Source organism: Lagopus leucura, unplaced genomic scaffold, assembly GCF_019238085.1.
Source record: "Lagopus leucura isolate 7727_CA_CO unplaced genomic scaffold, USGS_WTPT01 Super-Scaffold_100016, whole genome shotgun sequence".
NCBI classification, from domain to species: Eukaryota; Metazoa; Chordata; class Aves; order Galliformes; family Phasianidae; genus Lagopus; species Lagopus leucura.
Window position 1 is genome coordinate 13,652,603 of NW_024962270.1, and position 23,424 is coordinate 13,676,026.

The following is a 23,424-nucleotide window of genomic DNA, read 5'->3' on the forward strand; positions in this document are numbered from 1 at the left end:
CATCAGCTGTGGGACAGCTCGTCAGGGGCTGGATCAGCCATAGGTGCCATTATTTGCTGTAGCATTTTCCTGAACTCAAAGAAATTGAATTCTCCCAAAGTAATATATTAATTGCTGAAGGAGACACAGTGGAGTTCTTCCTAAGCGCTGATGCAGCGTGCAATAAAGTCTGCATCTCCTTCACGAACATCTGGGTTCATGCAGGATGCTCCTGTGGGGTATTTGGGATTATGGAGCTGATGCTCTGTTTAGCACTGACAAATCAGTTTTTAAACGCCTGATTGCTACCATGTCCTCATTCGTATCACAAAGCATGAATTTCTTTGTAAATGATTTTAAACTACATTAATATTAGCAGAACAATAAATGCCAATTTTTCTAATACACTTTAGCCTTCCCGCTTTCCCACTGTTTTTGATAGGCCTTCAGCATATTGGGAACACCAATAAATAAACATCCTCTGGCCTTCAATGAATACAACAGCAGTTATTTTCATCAAAGGAAACCAGGTATCCATAGGATCTCGGAAACCATCCACAACTCTGGCACTGAAAGCAGCCCAGCAACAGTGCAGCACCTGAGCCTGGTTCCCAACTATTAGTTACACCAGAGAAGTTAAAACAAGAGCACTTGCTGCCTATTTATCTAGATATATAATATATGAAACGGAGAGCCTATGAAAAGCTCTAAGCGCCCCCACAGATCATTAATAACTGCAATATGGTTGTGAATCTCTCTTCTTATTATGGCTGCAGATAAGCAGAACCCATAAAAATTGAACTAGATTAAAAATAACACAACAGAACCGCAAACATGCCTTACCCTGTGCAGTTGGAGGGGGAGAAGTTAAGAACCTCAACAACCGAGCTTTGCTAATCACTCATGACTAATGGCGTTTCAAACATCATCCTCACTGCATTTAAGCTGGGAGAAAATGTCATGGATTCCTCTGAGGCTTGTTCTGTCTCTGCCTACCAGTGTGGGAGGATGGATTTAGGGAGGACATGCAGCACAGAGCGCTGCCCACTCTGCTCAAAGCCAACCCCAAGGGGCTGCATATCTCAAAACTCTTAAGGGGAGGGAGAAAAATACTAAATGGAAATATCCCTCCGTGCAGAGAAAGAAGTGATAAGATGTTCCACCTCTGTAATCTGAAAGGTGGGGTGGAAATCTGCTTACAGGCCTGAAGATGAGTTTCACTATCTTCAAAGACGCGCACTAGAGGTAGGAAGAGACACTGGGCAGGCTTCTGCTGGTACATGTTTCTGGTTGCTCATGCCTGTAGAACTGAAGAATTCCTTCACTACTGCATGGCTTTCCAAGAAACTTGGCGCTGGCTGCACTCACTGTGCAGCCTGTGCTCACACCAAAACAGTGGAACACTGTGGCTGGTGCTCACTGCCCAGCTTCCTTTGGGAGCCCAATCCCCAGGCACTCCAGAGGTGCCGAATGCTTCTGAGATGAGACTGTGCTGGGAAGATGGCTGACTGTGCAGCGTAAGACCATCCGTGCAGGATGTCGGACAGAGCAACACCTCACCTGCGGTGCCTGACAGCTGCCTTGTCAGTGGAACGTGCTATCTCTCCAGATATCAGGCTGTGCTGGAAGGCCAGGCCAGGAGTGCACTGTGCTTCTAACACACTTACTCACACTTGTTTAGAAACAACAGCTGAGATCAGTGCAGCAACAAACTGCACTGAAGTTGCATTGCGTATTAGCCCAGCCATGAAAAAAACTCATTTTACGGTGGTTGAAACTGCAGTTGGCCTTGGCTGCTGTAGTTTGTCGACATTAATTGAATTCCTTGTCCAAAACAGGCCTAATTTGGATGCACACTGTTCCTCCTGAGGTATCATTGCAAAAGGAGAAGTGGAGGCAGGTCTGCTTTCGGCCTCCCGGCTGGTGTGGTGCAGCTGGAGCTGGGAGCCATGTTGCACGGACCTCGCCCTGGTGAAACCAGCAGGGACACTGAGGAGGGGGAGCAGCCTTCCACCAGCTGCTGCAACCCCAGGGCTTCCCATGGCAGTCACGGTCTCGCTGCTGCTGTGAGAAGCAGAGCACTTGTGCTGCGGGCCCAGCTGGGCAGGGACAGGAGTGGGCAGCCTCGCTACAAGCGGCTCCAGAGGCCTTGTGGCTGGGGAACGCCTCAGCTTTACATCCCAGCTTCATTCTTTGGTGCTGTTTTACATATTGAAAGGTTCTTACAAAGACCTTCTGTCACCTGAGGGGAGTTTTAAGGGCTGTAAGGTCTGTCTGCTCTTTCCACTCCCAGTGCATTTGTAGCTACAATTAAGAGACGTGTTCAGCCTACTCTCGATTAGCCTCAGCGACTTGAAAGCACCAGGCCCGGGGAGGGAGCTTTCCCTGGCGGCTCGGTGAAAGCAGAACAGTGGCGTTCTTTGAGACTGGAAGGAATCAAAGGCTGCAGAGGAGAGGAGAGCAGTGCCAAGGGCTGATGGCAGGCGGGCACAGAGCCCTGCGCACAAAGCCCTGCTCCAGGAGGGGCGGCTGCAGTGGTGCTGGCAGAGGGCAGCTCCTTAGTGCCGACTGGGGAGGGCAACACCTGCCGTGTTGGTTGGATTTAAACAGCTCACTCACAGACTGAGAAAGCTTCAGCTGCTGTAACGGTGTAGAAGGCAGGGTCTGTCTGATCAGGCCCTGGACCTGGATGAGCTGCCCCGGGATGCACTAGGATGGGGTGGTGGTTTGTGTAGAGAGATGAGAATAATTCTTGTCTTAACAACACGCTATTTAGCTTCCTTAATAAGCACGCACCATTGATCTTAGTGGGGAATGCAGCTCATGTGTACGGCAAGTTTTAGGTTTGCACAGGAGTGGGATAAAGCGGTCCCGGTGCTCCCCGGTGTCCAGAACCTAGAGCTCACTGCTGGCTGAACTAGAAACCATTCTCCACCAGGAACAACTAAAATGAAACAAACTTATACATCTGGGAACACTTAAGTGTTAGGTAAACTTAACTTGATATATTTCAAATTTCAGTTAAGAGTTAAAAATACTTTTCTACAGTTTTTCAAGTCTCAGTTAGGAATGCAAAGTACTCTTCTAAAATGCCCAGGAAAACAGCTTTCACTACTTACTTTGCTACTGTCAAATATTTCCATTATGTTTTAGAAGTTTCCCTTAGTTTAAAAAACAGTAGTGCATTACATTAGCATTTTTATGGTAGAAGGTAAAGTCTTATTTTGATACCAGTAGAGTGAAAGATCAAAATTAAGGTTTTGTTCCACCTAAAATGACATTTTTGGATTTATCAAAAATTAAACAATTTTCATTCCCGATGTCAAATTTTTATACAATTATTATTATCAACTTTTAGTAATTGCTAACAAATCAAAAGCTAACTCAGTCAGGACTGAGTCAGGACTTCTGGGCTCTGGGTAGGAAGCAAAGCCATTTGGGGACACCTGCTTGGCCAGCACTCCCTGCATCTGGGGCTGCCACCTCTATGCTGCCAAGAGCAAGTCTGCACTGCAGCCAGATTATCACACAGCCTGGTGCAAAGCAACACCAAAAGGTCCAAGCAGGGCCAGCTGAGGTCGACCTGGCTGACAGCACAGGAGGCCTTTGTGCCCTCCAGCCAGCCCTGAAGTACTATAGGGGACAGGAGAGGGAGAAAGTCTCTAGTGGAAAGTGTTTTAGTGTGCTTGTTCCAGATGATGTGTGGCTCCTGGGACTGCCCTAGTTAGCCCCAGTGGTGCTGAGCTGAGGCAGGCCCTGCACTCTGGTCAGGGCTGTGCTGGTCACCTGGGCCTGAAGCGCTGGACCACCCCATTCATCCTCTCCTTCCCCACATCCTCCCTACTCAGACCCCTCCTGTATAGGCTCTAGAGGCTGTGAGGACCTGGCTGCACCTTCCTGGCTGCACGCTGCATCCCACAGGAAGCAGGAGTAATGGCAATAAAGAACTGGCACAAGCTAAACATTAATTACAGTTAATTAGGGTTTTGGCATTAAAGCTTCAAGCCATTCACTTCCTATGGCTGTGCTAAGGGCACTTTTAGAAAAAGGTTGCACGCATGAGTCTATGCAAAGACAGAGTGCAGTTTAAAAAATACTTGGTAAGACTTCCCAGCAGTGTGGGTGGCAGTGGCATGCTTGTCGGGCCAGGAATGTTCTGCGTTTGACAGATGAAACACTTGAGACAAATGCAATCTAAAAGATTGTTTTCTGCCACAGCTCAGTTCAGCTGCTGGGTAACTGGTACCAAAACCAATCAGGCCCCTTTGATTCCCCCATGTCTATCTTCTATGCGTGCTAATAAACGCATTTAAAATCTAATCTCCCTCTTGTCTTCCCAAAATGGAATCTGGAAGAGCCAAATATGACAGTCATTTTGCAGACAGGGCTCACAAGGGCATTAGGGGAAATGTACAGTTTTAGATCCCTAATAGAGTTTTAAGCCCTGGAGAGATAAAGGGAAGTCAGCACAAAAATGAGACAGTTGCTCCTAATAATTAGCACATCTAGAGTACTGTTCCCTCTTAAAGGGCTTTTCGCACATCCTTGTGAGTTTTGTACACAGCCCTCTCTCAACAACTGGAGGAAAGGGCCAAGGGCATCTCATGATCTCAGCAAACAGGACTGGGAAAGTGCCTGAGGGGCTCCTGAGGTCTGTGCTCAGAGGTCAGGAGCTGCTCCCCTGCTAGCAGAAAGCCAGGTGGATTTCTGCACACAGCTCTCCAGCTTCGCTGCTCAGCTCAGCAGGATGGGAGCTTGCTCAGCAGTGTGGAGCCATCAGCATTAACCCAGGTCTGCAGTCAAACCTCAAGGGGTGCATCTGACCTTTGAATAATTGAGTATTGTGGTTAAGAGGCTTCAGTAACTGAGCCCTCAGTGTGCAAGGAGGAGCTGTTGGGGGCCAGGGAGGGAAACAATCCTCAAATTTTCATTAATGAGAAAGCATGGGTGAAAACTGTGTCAGAATTGAATGGAACAGATCTTTTTTGTAGGGAAAATGACCACCACGGGCAGATTTGGGGTTGTTTTAAAATATGGTCAAAGGTGCCCATGAGGCTGTACTTCACAGGTTTGGGCAGGTGACAGGCACGGTTGGGCCAGAGGGCTCGGTCTGATGCTCAGGAGGCAAGCTCTGAGTGAGGTTCATCCCAGGGAGCTAGGGAAGAGGCTGCAATAGGGAGCCTGCTTATCCAAGCAAAGGCTGGGTTCAGGTGGCCCTTCATACAGATGGATCTTGCACTGCTCAGCAGCTGCTCGGGCTAATCCTACTTGGCTCCCATCCCAGAAGCAGTGGCCCGTATTGCACCTTTCTTCCTCTGGTCCTTTTGCCCTGGCTGTTAGAAGTAATTTTAGATTCTCTTTGTCATGTCTTTAGTGTATGATATGATTTTTCTTTTAAGTGAATAAACTGTTTCATTGCTTGTCACTTGCAAATGTATCAAAAGGACCCAATTACGGCTAATACTCTTGATATTTCTTGAACCGCACACTGGGAAACCAAGGGTTTAGGTTTTCACTGCAATGCAATTATGCCTGAAACTAAACTAATCTTTCCTTCAGATGTTCTTAATGTACTTGTATTCTTCAAGAAAGGAAATATTGTTTTCCCAAGTCACAGAGCTGAGGCACTGGATGTTCAAAGATTTGGATAATGTCAAACTTCAACGCAACAGGAAAACAAAGATACAACCCCAGGATCCAGAGCCCTGTTTACATTCAACAAAAGATTTCCCTCCATCCCATTAATACAACACCAGAAAATAATTTTCAATCACATAAAATATTTGAACTCAAATAGGCTAGAAAGTATGTAATGAAGGATTAGGATTCCAGAGGCAAAAAAAAATTTGGAAACCTAGCAACTACATTTAAAAAAGACCAATTCATTGGAAAAGAGTTATCTCACCACACATTTTGCAAGTGATGATGATATGATGTTATCATAGGGAAATTTTGAGGATACTTTTAGAAACTGCACTTATCAAAGGAACAAAAGGATGTAATGGAAACATTCACTTCTATAAAGATATTTTTAATAAAGGAAAGCTTGTTAAAAATAAACTGTAAAAAGGATTTGGGTGGAATCACAAATCATCTCATTAGCATTTGGGGGGAAAAAAGCAAAGATGAAATATCAGCTTGTAAAGACTTTTCTGCAAAGCCAACTTTCTCCCCCTTCCATCTGGCTTATTGTATCAGCATTCCAAAATTCGCATTTTCAAAGAAGTTTCTAAAATGGCAATTCCAGACTGTTTTTCTTCTTACTAAAGAAAGCAATATGCACCCAATATAGAAATATAATGAGGAATATAATGAATTAGATTTTTTGTGTGTGTCTGACAGTTGATTTTTAAAGAGAAAAAACTGTGGGTGGTTTCAGGCCTGTATTGCCTCTTATGCTAAAAAACAAGCGTGGTGCTGAGTCTCTGGTCTCTGATCAAACAAAAACTGACCTCAGTGATCTAACAAGGCTCAGCATTGTAAGATCACACCTTTAATGTTGGGGGCAGCCCCCATCACTCACAGGACTGATGGAGAAAAAGAAGATGTGGCAAGAACAAGAGCATACATGAAGGGTAAACTAGAAAGTCTGCTGTAGATCAGGAATTTGAAATTTTCCCAATGCAAATTTCAATGTTTTGTGGAATCTGATTTGGAGAACAGTGATAAAAAAGTGACACTTGTTTTTAATGACATGATTAGAAAGCTAAGCTACAAAAATGGCATTACAAAGAAATATCTAGAATTTTAAAAGTGGTATTCAAACAGATTATCTTTATTTTGCAGTTTATTAACTTCGAGCATAACTTTTCATAATAAAGAACATGAAAATGAAGGTTAAGAGAAACTTACCCCATAGACCAGTTCACCCACCATGCCATTCCATATCTTAGTCTCAGGGTCCCTAGCTCCATATTTCCCATCTCCAACAATTGACAGTTTGTATTTTATTCCAACATGTTTTGCTATTTCAGAAGCTAAGTCTACACAATATCCTTCATATCTCTCATTCCCTTCTAGTTGTTCATGGTTTTTCTTATACATTACATATGGTGATTCCTTTGAAACAAAAGTAAAGATCAAAAGTCTATGAATGTAAAACACAGCTTTAAAACATACAAAATGAGAGACGTTACGATCCTTACTTTATATTAATGGCAAGTATTTACAGTATTTCCTACTATGGTACAGAAATCAGGCAGACAGACTTTCACACTTTAAAAATCCTTGGCATGATCCTACAGTCAAACATACTGTAGATTTTACTCCTAGTACAGACCCATTGAAGACAACAGGACTATTCCACTTTAACAAAGTTGCACTATTGTCCGCACGATTAGCCCTCATTTTTTAGGTTATTAGACAGCCAAATAGCATCACTGCAGTAATAATTCAGTTTTTAGTGTTTTTAGAACATACCCAACACTTGTAGCAGCAAAATTATTTGCTAAGTCCCCCTTGGCCTAGGATGGGGCTCTGATGGGGATATTTTCAAAGCAGCCTAAAGGAAGCTAGGCTAAAATCCTCAGCAGCATTTTTTTTTTCCCCACTCAATTCCCTTAGCCAACTTGGAAAATTCTGGCCGAAATGCTGATTGTATCTTGCTAACTTCATAGGAGTATAAAACACAATGCTTCAGGAAAGAGCATAAAATCGGATCATGCTTTGTAGAATTGTAACAGACATAAAAGTTACAAACAATGCTACACAGAGCACATTTGCTAGAAGCAATGGGGCTAACACAGGTATTGCTGTTTATGAAACACATGAAGAGCTTTACTCCTTTGGAATTTCATGCGTATACATAGCTTTAATCCCAGTGCTAGAGCATTTCCAGTTCTCTACAGGCTTCACTGCACCACCCTTCCTCAGTCCACAGGGGTTGAGTTTACAGAAGCCGTACCTGAGTGAGGGGTGCAAGATTGGACCCTACAGCAGGAAGGCCAGATCCTGCCAGCAGTCATATACATGCATAACTTCACTTATATGAGGCATTTGATGGCATTCAAGTGTCTGAGAAGCAGGAAAGCACAATTTTGAGCTCAGTGGGATTCCTGTGAGTAAACTCAAGGAAATGCATAGAAGCTTGCAATGTCAAGCCCTCAGCAAATCTCTGGCAGATACTGAACTTTTCAGTCACTTGAAGTAACACAGTATTCAACACCAGACTCCTGACAAGGTGTTCAACACATCTTAGGAGCTGTGCATCTTATTTCCTAAACACAAACACGCTAAGAACATTAAACTTACCAGGATGGTAGTGACTACTATGGTTCTGTTCTCCACAGATGAAGTGTCATTAGAGGGCAGCTGATCTAATGTTGGCACAAATCTTTCATATTCATTCCAATAACCAGCCTATAAAAAGGGATATTGTTAACCTTACTACATAGATTTACAAGGACTTTGGTGCGTGAACTTGTAACAAGAACTGTCAAAACATATGGTTTGGTAACATTTAGTCAGGGTTGCATTAGCTTTAATAGATACAAGGCAAATCAAAGTGAAAATACATACTAAATTCTCAGTGTCTAAATTCACATTGTTAATCGCACACTGTATTCACCTGTGGAATAAAATTCTCTGTATCCACAGCACAAAAGACAAGAAAACACTGCAAAGCACTTTGAGTCAAATTATCCAGGTTTGAATTTTTTATCAGTATTCTGCTGCAGTTCAGGCAGTGAGGACAGCACCTGCAGCTTCAGAGCAGATGCACAGAGTCTGTTAGCAATGCAGGCACAACAGCATAATCCTCAATGCGGATTACAAACCCCTCTGAGTCTGAGGTGACTGTTTGTCAGCTGGCTTGTGCTGACCTTCATGGTGCCGTGGCTGTGTTGCTATGCTATTACTACACTAGTGTTTGTATTTCTGCACAGACTTGCTGTAAAACCTAGCTGAGTGGCTGGGTCGTGTCCAGAGGTATTTTGTTATCAAATAAGTGCAGAAGAACTTACAGAGTGGCACTGTTGACTAAACACGTTAGGTACCTGCTGTCTCTGAAATCAGGGGGATGATGATCTTATCTACTCAGCCTCATCACTCAACACCCCTGAGAACCTGCCTACCTAATTATTTTTGAAAATTTGCCCTAAATTGCTTTTATAAAAGGCAGTCACGCCACTTAGCATCTATACTTTATTTAGGAGATAAGAGAACAAGCAGTGAAAATCCTAATTAAAACCCAAATTATTTTCTGATAATTTCAGAAGGTTTCTAAAATGCACTCATTCCAGTTTCACTATTGCTCTGAGGCCTCTTATGGGGAAGGGAAAGATGGAGATTGGGCTGAACACAGGGACATGACAGCAGACATCATGCTCAGCATAAAAGCTCAAGGTGTCTTCTAACAGATGAAGTGGGGTTAACTTCAAATGGAAACCAATGAAGATATTAAATAGGATGAGTGATATGTTTCAGAAACAGAATAGAACAAGGTTCCTGGGATAGGAAGACGGCAAGAAGGCAGGGATTCCTCTGGGTCTTGTTTTTGCAGTGTCTGTGCAGCATTACTGAGTTCCACTAGTCTGCTGGAATAGTATTATCAGAAATATTATTTCTGAAGATATGAAATCTGAATGTATATCATGAAACTGACCTTTCTTGATCCAGAAGCTTTCATTTCATACACATCAATTGTGTAATTTGTTCTCCGCCCGTAAGTATCAAACTGGATATTCCCTGTCATTCCTTGGACTTGCACCTGAAGGCAAAAAGTAGAAAAAAAAACATTAATAATAGATTTTCCTCTGTTACATTTTGCAGGAACTCATTAGCCGTAGCACAGTTTTTATCCGTATAAGAGACCTGTAGCACTTCTGACACAGACAGTGGTATTGCTCATAATAAAAGAGCCCCAATTCTCTCAGTTTCAGCCGTACATATGCTTTGTTAGTACTCTGCTGGTGACTCACCACTGCAGAGTGAGTTGCATTTAAGTGTAAGTAAGTGAAATTAGCCCTGCATGCATGTTAAATATAAGAAAGACTGACTCTGCCACGCTTAGTCACGCTGGGTTCACTGATGTAGAAGGGGCATCCGCGAGCTACCTGCAACAATTCAGTGCTATTAAAGCCCTCGCAATATGGCATGGAGTGATTTGTCATATGGACCAGAATTTCATGTCATTGCTCATTCTGGGAAGTGCTTTATTTTAAGATCAGTCCCAGCGTAGGACAAAGGAATGAATGTATTTGAATGAACATAGACAATTGTCTCTACTGCTTATGGGTTTTGGTCTCAATCTGGATGGATGGGTGTACAGACGGTAAGTCATTATCATTACGTACTCACATGAATCACTTTAAAGGGAAGTATGAAGTAATTTGTTTCAAAGAAAAAAATCTTTCTTATTTCCCTGTGTGAAAGTGTGAGGTATTTCCATTTATCACTTATTGACACTGGCACGCTCTCATCTTAGGCAGAAGGGGTAACAGTCTGAAACTGCACTAGGAGTAGATTAGCTTTCATATTCAGCAGAATGCTTCAGAAGCTACAGAAATGTGTGGTGGAAGACTTGTCAGAGGGAAACTGTGAAACCACAGTCCTTGAAGATGTTCAGAGCTGGTTACTGAGCTGTTCATTATGCCTTAGAGATGGTATAATTAAACTTCTTACGATGGACAGGGAAAGGCTACATAAAAAAGTTAAAAAATAAATTTGGTCCCAAATTATCCAGTGAGCCAAATTGAGAATGACATATAAGTAGTGTGATTTTTTTTGTTGTTAGTTAGTGGATTTGAGCCCTTTTAGCAGCTCACGTTCTCAAGAGTCAGGAAGAATATGTGAGCTTTTCCTGTCTCCAGAAAGCTAGAGATGTGCACCAGGCTTTGAAAGCCAAATGTGTTCCAAAGAGGTTTTATCAACTGTGGACTGAGCATTTGTAGAGCAGTTGACATATAATTTGCAGCCAGATGTGAGCTGCTATGCCTGCTTTTGGCACTTGCTAGAAGCTGTCTGACTACCCTAGCACAGGGTATGTCTCAGCAGAGCTTGTTAGGTCTGGTTCATCCTGAGCTGCATTGAGATGTGAGCATTGTGCATTTGACACCTTTTGACTTCAAATTTAATTTGTTTCTATCTTTGGTGGGAAAACTCAGCACTTCTCAAAATCTGGCTGCAGAGAGGCAGGAAGACTCACCAGGACTCAGAACGTGTCTGGTAGCAGTGTGCAGAGGCAATCACAAATTAAATGACTATTTATAACTGCCCAGATCTGCTCAGGTAAACTGTCTGTCACTTATCTGGTGCCTTACATTTAGAAACACAGACATGCAGAGCTTTTGAGGCTGTAGGGAAGCAGTCAGGTAATGCCTATTTCCCTTTTGCCAGCAGGACATCTGTAGTGTGACACTGCATCTTTTGCTGGCATAAGGATACTTCTGGGAGGTCTTGAAAAAATTTTGTTGAGTTGCTGTTACGGAGCAGAGGGGAGAAACTGTTATTTTTTTGCTGATGAAATTTTTTTCTGACCAGAGGAGACTGATGAATGGAGTGGGGTCCAACAGGCAGTGCTTCTATGGGATGATCTGCAGTGATTGCAGAAGATGACATGAACCTCATTTACAACCTGCTGGAAGTTTGACACCTACTTTTGTGCCAGTTGTGATTTGGGCTTTGTATATCCTGTGATTGACATTTTTTCAAATATATTCTCTACATGACGTAGTGTCCTATGGCAGTGTTCATGTTCTTTCTTGATATTCATGCTTTGTATCTCATTCAAAGAGGTTTTATGTTTCACTTACAATAAAGTTCAAATAGACAGTACAAATTCTTTAACTATTATGAAGATTAACTTTAGATAACGTTTCTTCAAATGAGGGCAATGCTACATGAGTGAATATGCAGGTAGTGCATTTGTTAGGGTGCAACCTAATGGCATAAGAATAGCTCTGACAATGTGAGACTGAACTGTCTCTCTCCTTAAGCAAATGAGGGGGAGAATAAACCTTTGGATATAATCTTTTCACTTCGGCGACAAAAAAGCCATCAGTAAACTAAGAAGTCTGACCCAGGATTTGTTTTTACCTAACAGGGGCTTAGTTCTGATCTCACTCACTTCAGTTTCATGCCTAAATTTTTACAGTCACTTAATTATCCGAATGTTTTTACAGTTACTTGAGCCAGATCAAAAGCACACTTTATTCTTGTCTCTTATGTCTACAAAAAAATTACATACGTGTCTTCAAGCTAGTAAATATGTATCCCTGCATGATGCACAATGCATATGCTGAAGACCCAGTCTGGTTTTGATTGTCATCTTTGCAGCCTGAGCTTGACTTTAGAAACCCTCAGTACATGCCAAACTGGCTCATGCTCACTGTCATGGGAGGCAGAAGGTCTTGGAAAAGTCAGCTTACAGATGCTCTGGGGTTACACTGGTCCTACAGGGATGTGACTTTGGCCAACTCTTTGAGAACTAACTAGTTATGGCTTGCTTGCTACTGAATACGTCTTAGCCATCCTTTGGAGTTTGTCATAAAGTTTGGTTTTGCTGTTTTTGTTTTGTTCTGTCCTGAGAATCAGCTGTTCTTGTGTGCAGAAACTGCATATGGAGTAGCTCTGCCCCAGTAGAGTTGCTTCTGTTGTGAAATATACACATCCAATAGCCACAGTATTTTTGCCCTTACCATTTTCAGCGCTCTTTCTATATCAATTCCTTGGCTCCATGGTACTGCAGGGTTGGCCAGGCAGTCCCCAGCACTACCTCTCCTGGAGACATCCACACGTTGCCTTCGGAGGTAACGGAAAGCCTCTGCTATGACTAGGACAGCGTCATGGGTCAGGGCAGATGTATACTGAAATTGATGCAAATAGAACATGATGACAGACTGTAATCTTAGAATCACCCTAGGTTTATCATAAGGTCTTGTCCCTCTATCTTTAATATACTCTTATAAGAATCATGCTCAGAAGCCCTTTTCCTTGCTCTCTGTCTCTCTTGCCACAGATGCCTTTTTTTTAACAATTCCATTTATTTCAAGTGACTAACTGAAATAAATAATAACAATAAATAATAAAAATACATTAAAATAAATAATAACAATAAGGATTAAAATAATAGAACAAGTTCAGAGTTGCATAAAGTATAAGTTTAACTGGAAGCTTGTTCATCTAAATGACATCACTACAAAAATTGGCAATTCCATGCCGGCCCCTGTTGCTACTGATAGCAAGAGCTCATATTTGTTTATTCCTTGAAGTAATTCTTTTTCTTTACAACAGCACTGTCAGGATGGTTTTGAATTGAAGCTAACATAAATCATTTCTGTTTGGACCACAGTACTGATTAGGTAGCATCTGTGGCCAGGAATAGATCAGTTAACATTTTTAGTAGACGGCTATACAAGCTAGCAATCAAAAAACACATGTGAGGCATTACATCTCCTTGGTAATTGCCCATCTGCCTTCTCTCACATCACTGTAAATCTGAGGAAGGTGATAAGCTTTGTGTAGCAACAAGTCCTCTACAAAACCCTGGGAATCCTTAATGAATTGTTCATGCTGCTGTCAACTTCACCCATTGCTTGATGCATGTATCTGCTGACATCTCCCAATGTATTACTACCAAAATATCGCTTTTTTTTTTTTTTTTTTTTTTCTTTTTTTAAAAAACATTTCTGCCCCATTCCTGTGCTTGTCTGAAAGTTCTTCCCTCCTAGGATGGAAGGAAGGTTCTATACATAACACTGCTGGTGTTCACTGTCAGTCTGTGCACCTGTAATTTAGGGGTCTGTGCAATTTAGGGGAAACCATTTCAACATGTGCACACTGGCAGCAATTGAATGTGCTCAGTCTAGAAGAACAGATTTCAAATCCCTTGTAACTGAGTGACCCTTCGCATTTCCACTATTTTGTATGAGAATGGAGAGGCATGTCCTGTAGGGCAGAACAGCACAACTGGTTGTCTGCATTTCTTAGAAATGCGTATCATCTTATTGCAAATTTGATAGAAAGCCTTAGGAAGTCAGCACAGAACAAGGCATACCTGCATGTGCAGATCAAAACGAAAAAGGAGTGCAAAGGTAGCACTGTGAAGGTTACAAGCAGCCTCTCTTACTGAGTTTTAAATGACAGCAGTTTACAAACTTTCATTTGGTGTGTGTGGTGTTCCTGCTCTGACTGGGCCAAGGCACAGGCAATTTTTGATCCTGCCCTCTTTTACCTCTTCCTGTAATCTTGCAGTGCTCACTCTCTCCTCTTAACTGTTTTGTTAGTTAACAAAGATTATATCACATTCCACAGAACAACATAGGATGTGGTGTTAATTTTATCAGGCATTTGTTCTTGTGCTAAAAAAAAAAGAAATTTGTAATAGCTGTCCAATCTAGCACTACATAGAATTTACAGTGATAATTTTTTTCAGCAGAACGCGTCAATTGTCAGTAACCTTAATGCAATCCCTTCCAAGTCATGCCAAGAGAGCTATCTAATTTTCTACTTTATTTGAATTCTGCTTATAAATGCATGAACACGAAAAGAAAAAAAAAAGAGAGAGGGAAGGGAAAGGCTGATAAAATACGGAATAAATTAAACATCAGGGCTTTAATCTCTAGGCAATTTTATTTCCTAATCAGAAATATTGTACGTCAATTTTTAAGTATGCTTTTTGTCTGATTGACAAATATTGTGCACATTTCTATAATGAGCGGTACATCTGTGGAAAGGTAATACATTCTCTATGTTTGTATGATACACTTAAGATTATTTTTTAAGGATAGAGAATAATTTTTCCCTCAAGGTAAATTGCTTTCAAGTGGAACAAAATATTCCCAGGTTAACTTCCTATCTTTCAGAGCTTTTAAGGTTAGTACAACACTTATCTTCACTTCTGCCTCGCTCCTAGAAAGCTTTAGAAAGCGGGAGTAGTTTGTAATCAACAGGAAAGAACACACTGAGCCAAGCCCTGTTTGCCTTTCCTTGCTTTCTCTGAAATGCCAGCAAGGCCATGGGATGGCATGAGATAATTTTCCTTCTCCAAAGAAATCACGTGATCTCAGGGATGGAAGAGACTGCAGTGAAGTGTCCGGTCCACTCCTTTCTTCTGAATTAGGGCCACTCTGAATAGACTATCCCTGGTACGTCTGTTAAACCCACTGCATTTAAATGCACTGTGAAAGAGGCCCCTTTATCTCCCAACATACATATTACTGTACTTAGCACCACTTATGTTTTTTTCTGTGTTTATTACAAGTCATCTCGAATGCCAATTCAGCTGAGTGCTTCCTGTCTGAGCGCACATTTGATTGTGTCTATATGTGATTAGAGAACTAAACTCTGCCAAAACACGGGTGAAGGCAGTCGCACTCAACTGTCGGCAGTTGTTTGGTGATCAGAACCATCCTGGAATAGTTGTGGGGCAGCTCAGACTCTATGCCACCAGTCTCCAGGCATGCGATGGGACCTACCAATGGGTAGAATGGGTGCTACCACCTTTTAAAGATGTTAAGGTAGTTTAATGTCTAAGGTAGTTTGGGCTTGGCCGTGCCATCTTTCTTGGTGGCTGGACTAGAGAGCAGTTTCTAGCATCATTTACCTTACAGTATGATGTATCTCTGGAAAATAGCTGATCATTTTATTTTTTATACAAACAGGCTATGCACTGGAGGACTAATACGATTGTTAAATAACAAATAATTGCTTTAAAGTAACTCATTTAATCTCCACCGTTGACAGAATAAAATAAATACCTTTAATGGTGAGTTTTTGGCTTCCGGGAATTCTCTTTCATCGAGCCTCACCCAGCGTTGTAGAAACTGCTGAACCATTGGGTTTTCATTATTAACTATCTGGAATCCAGTAACATTGGCACCTCCATGCATCACCCTCTCCAGCACAATGTCTGTGAAACCCTGGGAGGACACGTAAAAAAACAAAAATTGTTGCCATCTAAACCACCTTTTCTTTGTCTCAGTTTTACCTGCTAGAAATTTGGCACAAAAGAAACCACTGAATTTCGTTCTTGCTGGCTGAGAACATTCTGCCACGGAGACCATTACTATCACAACAGCAGTTGGGATTGTGATAGCAGAATTTGTAAATGTCCTAAGGTTTAGACCTTTGCAATGGAAAACTGCCCTGCCGTGTTACGGCTGTGTCGCACGTAACATCCACTGGTCAGAAAGAAAACAGCAGGGAAGCCTGAAACACCTCTTCCTCTCTTCCTTGTCATGGTGCAAATCTGTCCAACATCTCACTTCCATTTGAACAGCAAAGCTTCAGTGCTGGGAACAGAAAGCCACTGAAGAGGCACGCTGTTCTGCGGAGGCGAGGCACGAATCTCCTGGCTAGGCAGCCGTCAGTCAGTGCACCGCTTAGCATTTTGCTTTCAAACATAATGGTAGGATTCTCTCCCACTCTCTTGTTATTTATACCTGTGGCAGTAAATTGGTGTCTTTTTGATTAGCGTGACTTGATTGCAGTCATGTTTACTTGAATGCCAGTGCTTACACATGCTAAAAGGCAACTCAGAGTAAGAACTCACGTGTTTCTATGCACACTCTACAGTCTAATCAGTCAGATCACGACTGATCCTTATGAAGCAAAATGGCACATTTTAAAGTGGTGCAGTACTCATATTAAGTAAGGATATTTTTAAATTTGTCTTGTTTTAATCACATCAAAACATGAATACGGAGAACATTCTACCAAGTGGGATTGCTAACTCCAAAGTGTGATCTTTGGAAGAACATTTTTCTGCTCACAGCAGACACGGAAACCAAAACCAGATTCTGCAAGGATCCACTACAATATGACACTTATTCTAAGGAACTCTAGTGGATTCAGTTTCCAAGTCATCACATACGCCCCTGAAGGCCAATTTTAGATTCCAGAAGTAGTCCCGATACAGATAAAAATGTCTTGTTTTATCCTGGTAGGTCAGTACACATGCTGTCACCAACCCACACTCTCACTCTGTAATAAAAACAAATGGCTGAACAGTCTGGCCATTTCACTTGGTGGAATTATTGTTTTAATTTGCTGCTTTTCATCACTTATTTTATACATAAATATCCTACAATTATTTTTCCTAGAGTGCTAAATTTCAAATATGTTACATAGAAGATTATGGTAACCAAGTGTCTTATTTATGAGGACGCAAATTAGTGGAAAACACATAATTAAATCATTACTTTAAAATTAGTAGAGGATATTAGCTGCTTAGATAAAATGCAGACCATAATTGACTACAAATGGCTATAACCTACCAGTCCCAGTATTTACTGAAGTTATTTCTCATAATCCAAGAACTCACTCAGGCATTTTCTCTACTGCTGATTAAAGTTGACACAACCTGAACAGAATATATTACCCTCTCAACCTTAGCTATACTTGTAATGAAGAAAAAAGTTCTTACCAGGTTTGCTAACATGTAGTGATAGCCTCTAGAATGTTTGCCAAGGATTACAACCTGTGTGAAGAAAAAAATTACGTTACTCAGTGTAAGAAAGGGGATGAGTTTCAACCAGTAAAAAATAGGACAGAAAATGAATATTTTTGCAATCCTCTATGCCCAATCCATGGGGAGCATGAATATTACACAGCTGACTTTACAGACATGATGCAGTCACACACATTTTTAAAACATGGGCACTACACCAAGCAGACTGACTCACAGGGCTGTTCTCCATTGGAAATGACCTTACTTGGCAATCTCACCCTTGTGACCACAGTGTTTCCTCGCTGACCATACTCATTTTAGCTCTCACTTCAATAATTTCTGCTCTGCAATGAGGTAGCAATGTATCTACTTACCTAGTAAACTCACTGTTTGTGGGCTGTGTGAGAAGCATATGAGACAGCCCAGCCTCTCATTCTGCTTACTGAACTGTGCTGGCACAGGGGGCTCTGATGGCACTCATTGTACAGGGGGTTTCTTGCCATGAGAGCCCTGACCAAACCTTGTCATATATGAATGCTTAATTTCTTCGTTATACGCAGTGACCTTCATTGTCTTTAGACGGAGTTCAAATGGACTGAAAACGTGTCACTTCCAGCGCATCTAAGTGGGGATATTTGACCTTACATGTTTAGTGAAAATTTGCACTAAGTACAATGCAGCACTTCCACTAAACCAACATCTCCTGCCCTCCCTGACCCCAGCTGGCTATCTCTGCGTGCAAATGGAGCCATTAAATGGAAAAGTAAAGAGACAGAAAAGCAGCAGGCTGAACTGAACAGTCGGACACTGCAAAGATGAAGAGGACAAGCCAGGGCAGCGCTGGCTGGCAACTGAATTCTGCCATCCCACGTGCTTCTGTTGTCACTCCAGTAATACTGTACTTTTGTAGAAAGGAGAGAAAAAACTCCCCGTGTTCAAGCAGCTGGCTAATGGCTCACCAGTAACAGCTCCTGTGCAAATCATGCCACTGCACTTAGTACCGTTCCCCTGCCTTCAGGCTATAGCCTCAGTAACATCCATCTCATTCCATCTAGTTTCATCTAGGTCAGGGGGAAAAAAGTCCAGGAGAAAGAATTTAATTAATGAATGTGGTGATAACGTGTGTGTCAGGACAGAAACCAACTCAGACTTTTCTAGGGTGAATTACTGAAAGTTAGAAACAGCAAACCTAGCTCTGACCACACACCACAGCTGTATCACAGACTGTACCAAAGAGCAGGTCAAGTGGTCAGGTGATGCTTTTCGATGGACCACTTATGTCCTTGCTAAAGTGAGATGACATTTGAGTCACTGCCTTTGGATGCACAGAAGAGCCTCTTAAGGTTCTTGATTAAATTATTAAGTTCCCAGTTGTCTCTTTGGGCTGTCTTGTCCTTAATAGATGTCATTTCTTTCGAATTCACATTTAATTCTGTAGGAATTTGCATACTTCCAGCAGTCTGAAAATAAATTGCTGCTCTGGTCCTCTTGAGAACTGTATGTACACTCTGTTGGTAGGAAGCATCTGCCTTCCTACACTCACACTTGTTTTCTATGGAAATGTGCAGGCTTCCTTCAGATCATCTGGCGTGTGCACTATTTGCATAATGAATTCTCTGTGTGTTTAAATTTCACCTTAATGGCAGCGCTTTCCTTTTAAAAGGTTAGAGACAAAGAGCTTAACAACAACAATGTGCTTTGCCATTTTAACCTTAATAAGAAATAAGAAAGCTTTTACAGATCTACCCAGAAATGTGGTTATTTAAGAGAAAATACCATGACAGATGAAGTCAGGGGCTGTAAGGAAAACATTCATGGAGCTGCTACAGGCATCTGGAGAAATACTGCACATAGGAAATGTAGGACTCATTAGCATAGATCAGATTCAACTTCTATCTCCTCTATTGTCATGCCTCCAAAAAAGTCCAGAATTAACTCTGTTCAGTTCCTTAGAAAGGTCCGACACACTACAGCCCTGTTTTAATTTGTAAAGCATCTTTCAAAAACGACCTGTTACTGTTTCTATTCTTACAATCAACCACGTTAGTTCATAATTATTTAACTGGACCTTAGCAGTGCTTTTAAAACTCACTACTCATGCTATCCTAAATCTTCATGAGGGCAATTCTCCTCCCCCCCCCCCCTTGCTTTCCACCTCTACCAACTGCCCAGCGTCTTGCAGGAGCTGCTGGATTAGCGAGCCTAGCAGAAACAATCACAGACATCAATGTTACTCCTCTGGGAGTACAGGGATGGACAAAGCTTTTTTTTTGAAGAAAGAGAGCAGGAATATAACCAATACATCTCATCAACTGCTTAGATATTGTGAAGCTTATATAGAAAGTGAGATATTGAATAGTGGTGGTGAATAGAAAGCCAGGATTACAGGACAAGGATTTCACAGAGCTACATGTCTTTGGTAAGTTTCACTTCCAAGACTTAATATTGCTTTCACTTTGACTGAAGGAAAAAGTTACAGGATTTTACATTGAACAAAGGAGGAGGAAAAAAAAGACGAAACTATCATTAATAACTGAGACATCTGATCACAAACAATTGTTGTTGTGTAGATAAAAAGAATGTAATGTCGGGTTTGATATGGAGCCAAAAAAAGTTTGTATTTTTAATTAACTCTTTGAATTTTTCCGATTAATTAACAGAAAATCCAGAGAGAACATAATTAAAATGTACCTCATGTTAAAACAAAAGTCACAGCCTGCTGGCATCCTGGAAGTGTGGGCCTATATGCCAGATTTGAGAAATTAAATCAGCATTGCCAATTTCAGTCTTTCATTTGCCTGGGGAAGTAATTTTTTGAATGAAAGCATAAAGAACATATTGGTTTTCACTGCATCAGCCATAATGATAACAGATAGGAAACTTAATTTTTTTGCCTTAGCTTTTAAACTTTTCTTACAATTTTAGAAGGGTCTTCGGGCTCAAAAGAAATGGAGAAGTGAAAGAATAGCGCAGGTTTGGGAGGTGGAACTGAGCAGTCATATTTTCTCTTTTAAAAATTACCATTGGTTTGTCTTTGACTCCTGGATGTAGGAAATCACGAACAGCCGAGGTTGTCGGGGCCTCTGGAGATTGTCTCTTCCAACAGCCTGGCTCAAAGCAGGACAGCTAGAGCATGCTGCTCAGGACATGTCACATTTTGCATGTCCCTGAAGACAGAGATTCCACAACCCCTGTGGGCAGCTTGTTCCAGTGTCTGACTACCCTCGCAATAAAAATGATTTTTCTTATGTTTAAACAGGATTTCCTGCATTTCAGACTGTGTCCTTGTCTAGTCACTGGGCACCACTGAGACTCAAACTCACTGAGACTGTCCAAAAAATGTCTAGCTCTTCTTCAGTCCTCCCCATCAGGTATGTATACACATTATTAAGTTACATTCTGAGCTTTCTCTTCTCCAGGTAACACAATTCCACTTCTCACAGTCTCTCCTTGAGTGCCACATGCTTCAGTCCCTGAATTATCCCATGGGCCCTCCGTGGGACTTGCTCTAGTGTGTCTCTGTCTAGGGGGCCCAAAACTGTACATAGTACTTCGGGTGCAGTCTCACCAGGGCTGAGCAGGGGAAGGATGACCTCTGTTGTCTGCTGCCGATGCTCCTCCTGTGCAGCCCACAGAGATGTTGGTCATCTTTGCTGTGACATGCAGTGATGGTTGTGTTCAATTTGCCTGACAGGGCCACTGGACACTTCTCTGCAGAGCTGCTTTCCAGCCAGGAAACGCCAGGAAGACCCTGGCACCTGATGCATGCCTTCCTATCAAACAATCCTTCCAATTTTGTAATAACTGTAAGCTTATTAAGAATGCCCTTTGTCCATCATTAAGATAATTAATAAAAAGTTTAAACAGTATTGGTTCTTAGGGTATCTCACTAGCAACTAGCTTCCAGCTGGACTCGGTGTTGCTGATTACAACCCTCTAAAGCCAGCAATTCAGTTTTCAGGCCATCTTGCATAAAAGTTCCCTGACTTGATACTGTACTGAGGTAAGTCTTCATTGCTCCAACCTTTGCCACTGGTCTCTGGAACCTAGGATTCCTGAAGGCAATCTCACCAGTAAAGACTGAGGTGAGGAAAGCACTTCTAGACTTGATCAGTTTCAGTGTAGCAACCCTACACTAAAACATACCGAATCAGAAAAGGCCTAGGACTGCTCCTGCAGTGTTGTCTCTGTGAGCATTGAGTTTAACAGGTGTCATTGAAAAGTACATGCTAGGAGGATACACTTGTGTTTTTACGTAGACAAATAGCTATCATGACTTTGGCAGCACTGTAAGGAAAACGAATAAGAGCTCATCTTCCCTTCACCTGAATTGATCCGGTCAGTTCAGTCTTTTTAATCAAGGTTTTTTTCTCTCTCCTTATTTAGAAATGAAAAAAGGAAGAAAGTAAATTAGATCACAAAAGTACAGACTACCTCATCTACAGCTCAAAACCCTGGTAGTTTATGAGTTTATTAGATCTTTCAATAATATACAATACTGATGCTGACTGGCAGTATTGTCACAAAGACGGTCTAAAGATTTTTCCCTTGCTTTTCATTTCTGACAAGTTAAAGAAATATGCCACTTAAATGGAGTGGCAGGGAGAGATCTGACCTGCTGTAATGCGCCTTTCCATTTCTAGCATCTCTGTGAACAATGAGGTAAGTTAAATCCAGAACTCTTCTTTCCTAGGTTTTAAAAAGGCAGTGAGAAAAATGAGATTTCCTATAAGCTCAGAGTCAAAAAGGAGTTTTGTTGTCTTTGTTGAAGTTATTTATACATTAATTTGGGTCCCAGTTTTGCAAAAAGCCCATGATTAACTTCAAGCATATTAGCATGTCTTCTGATTTTTAAGTCTACTTTTACATTTCTGAGGACAGGAAAGCCTAGCTAGCTAGCTCCATACATACAGCAATGTCCCAGTACGCCTTGCTTTCAAAATACAGCTATGACAAAGCAGTGGCACAATTCTTTCTTCTCAGCGGCAAACAAGCCAAAATGTTCTGTGTTCAAGAAATGGACATGTCTAAAAAATTCCAACAGCATCATCAGGATCAGCTCAGTGTTGATTGTTCTTTGTGGGAACAGCATGGGCAACAGGCCCTGGCTATCTCAAGCATGGCAAGAAACGTCTTGCAGTCCTAAATTGCTACTGCCTGCTCTCCTGGTTAACACATCAGGTATTTTCTAGCTTGCAACCCTGTTGATAGCAACATTTTACATCTGAGGACGGAGTTATATAAAGCTCATCTGAGATATGAGCAGCTCCTACTTGATATTGGAATAAACAATTGAGAATTCATGGCAGCACCTCACTGGACCAGAGGCATTGACTAATTTGGTCTTCAAGACCAGTTTAGAAAGGAAAGGAGCAGAATATCAGTGTGACACTCCAATTAGTTCAATAAAAGTGAAAGCCTTCAGAAGTTCTTATCATGAGTTGCCCATGTGGGCTGGCAGTGATTGTACATTGGTTCTCAAAGGAGGGTGCATTGTTAACAGCAACGTAATTATTGTGGAAAGTGTTGTCATGTGTGCAAAGGCAAAAGATCTGGTGCAACCTGGTGCATTTGACAGGCATACACAATCATTCCTCATTGTCTTTACTTTGCACAGATCGCCTTTTGTCATGTAAATTTTCCAGACTAGAGTAGGATAAATTGGAGAACAGAAGAGGATTTTCTTCACATAACCAGACGGCAAAGTAAAAATGAGATCCTTTGCAACCTCAGCAGATACATTTACTGCAGTCTACAGTGCCTTCTCTCTTGTTTTACCACTCACACACAAAGCCCCTGCCCAAAGAAAGAGTTCCCTTTGAGGATTCTAATCACAAGACATGGCAGGGGCTGCCCTGAGAAAAATTACAACAAATAGCATGTCAACATCTTTTTTATGTTTATCACACCAACAGCACCAGCACCAACATATGAAATTCCAAAGGAACCACAGTACTGTTGTGGCAAAAGAAGCATCACAGCTAGCACTGGTCTTCTCACAGCCAGACAGATAATACTTATCCTGGCTTTAATTCCATAGAAATAAAGCCATTTCCACA

The 23,424-nt window shown here is 41.7% G+C and overlaps 1 protein-coding gene across 2 annotated transcripts in view; it reads right to left on the reverse strand.

Moving 5' to 3' along the window:
• The window catches only part of GRIA3 (glutamate ionotropic receptor AMPA type subunit 3), a 141,949-nt gene that overhangs the window by 39,659 nt on the left and 78,866 nt on the right, over positions 1-23,424 (reverse strand). For both annotated transcript variants that reach the window (XM_042876548.1, XM_042876549.1), the window contains exons 5-10: positions 17,342-17,395; positions 15,675-15,836; positions 12,615-12,782; positions 9,581-9,685; positions 8,230-8,337; positions 6,832-7,038 (exon numbers count right to left, since the gene is read on the reverse strand). In XM_042876548.1, coding sequence (XP_042732482.1) covers positions 6,832-7,038; positions 8,230-8,337; positions 9,581-9,685; positions 12,615-12,782; positions 15,675-15,836; positions 17,342-17,395 — 804 coding nt within the window. The remainder of the gene's footprint in view (positions 1-6,831; positions 7,039-8,229; positions 8,338-9,580; positions 9,686-12,614; positions 12,783-15,674; positions 15,837-17,341; positions 17,396-23,424) is intronic.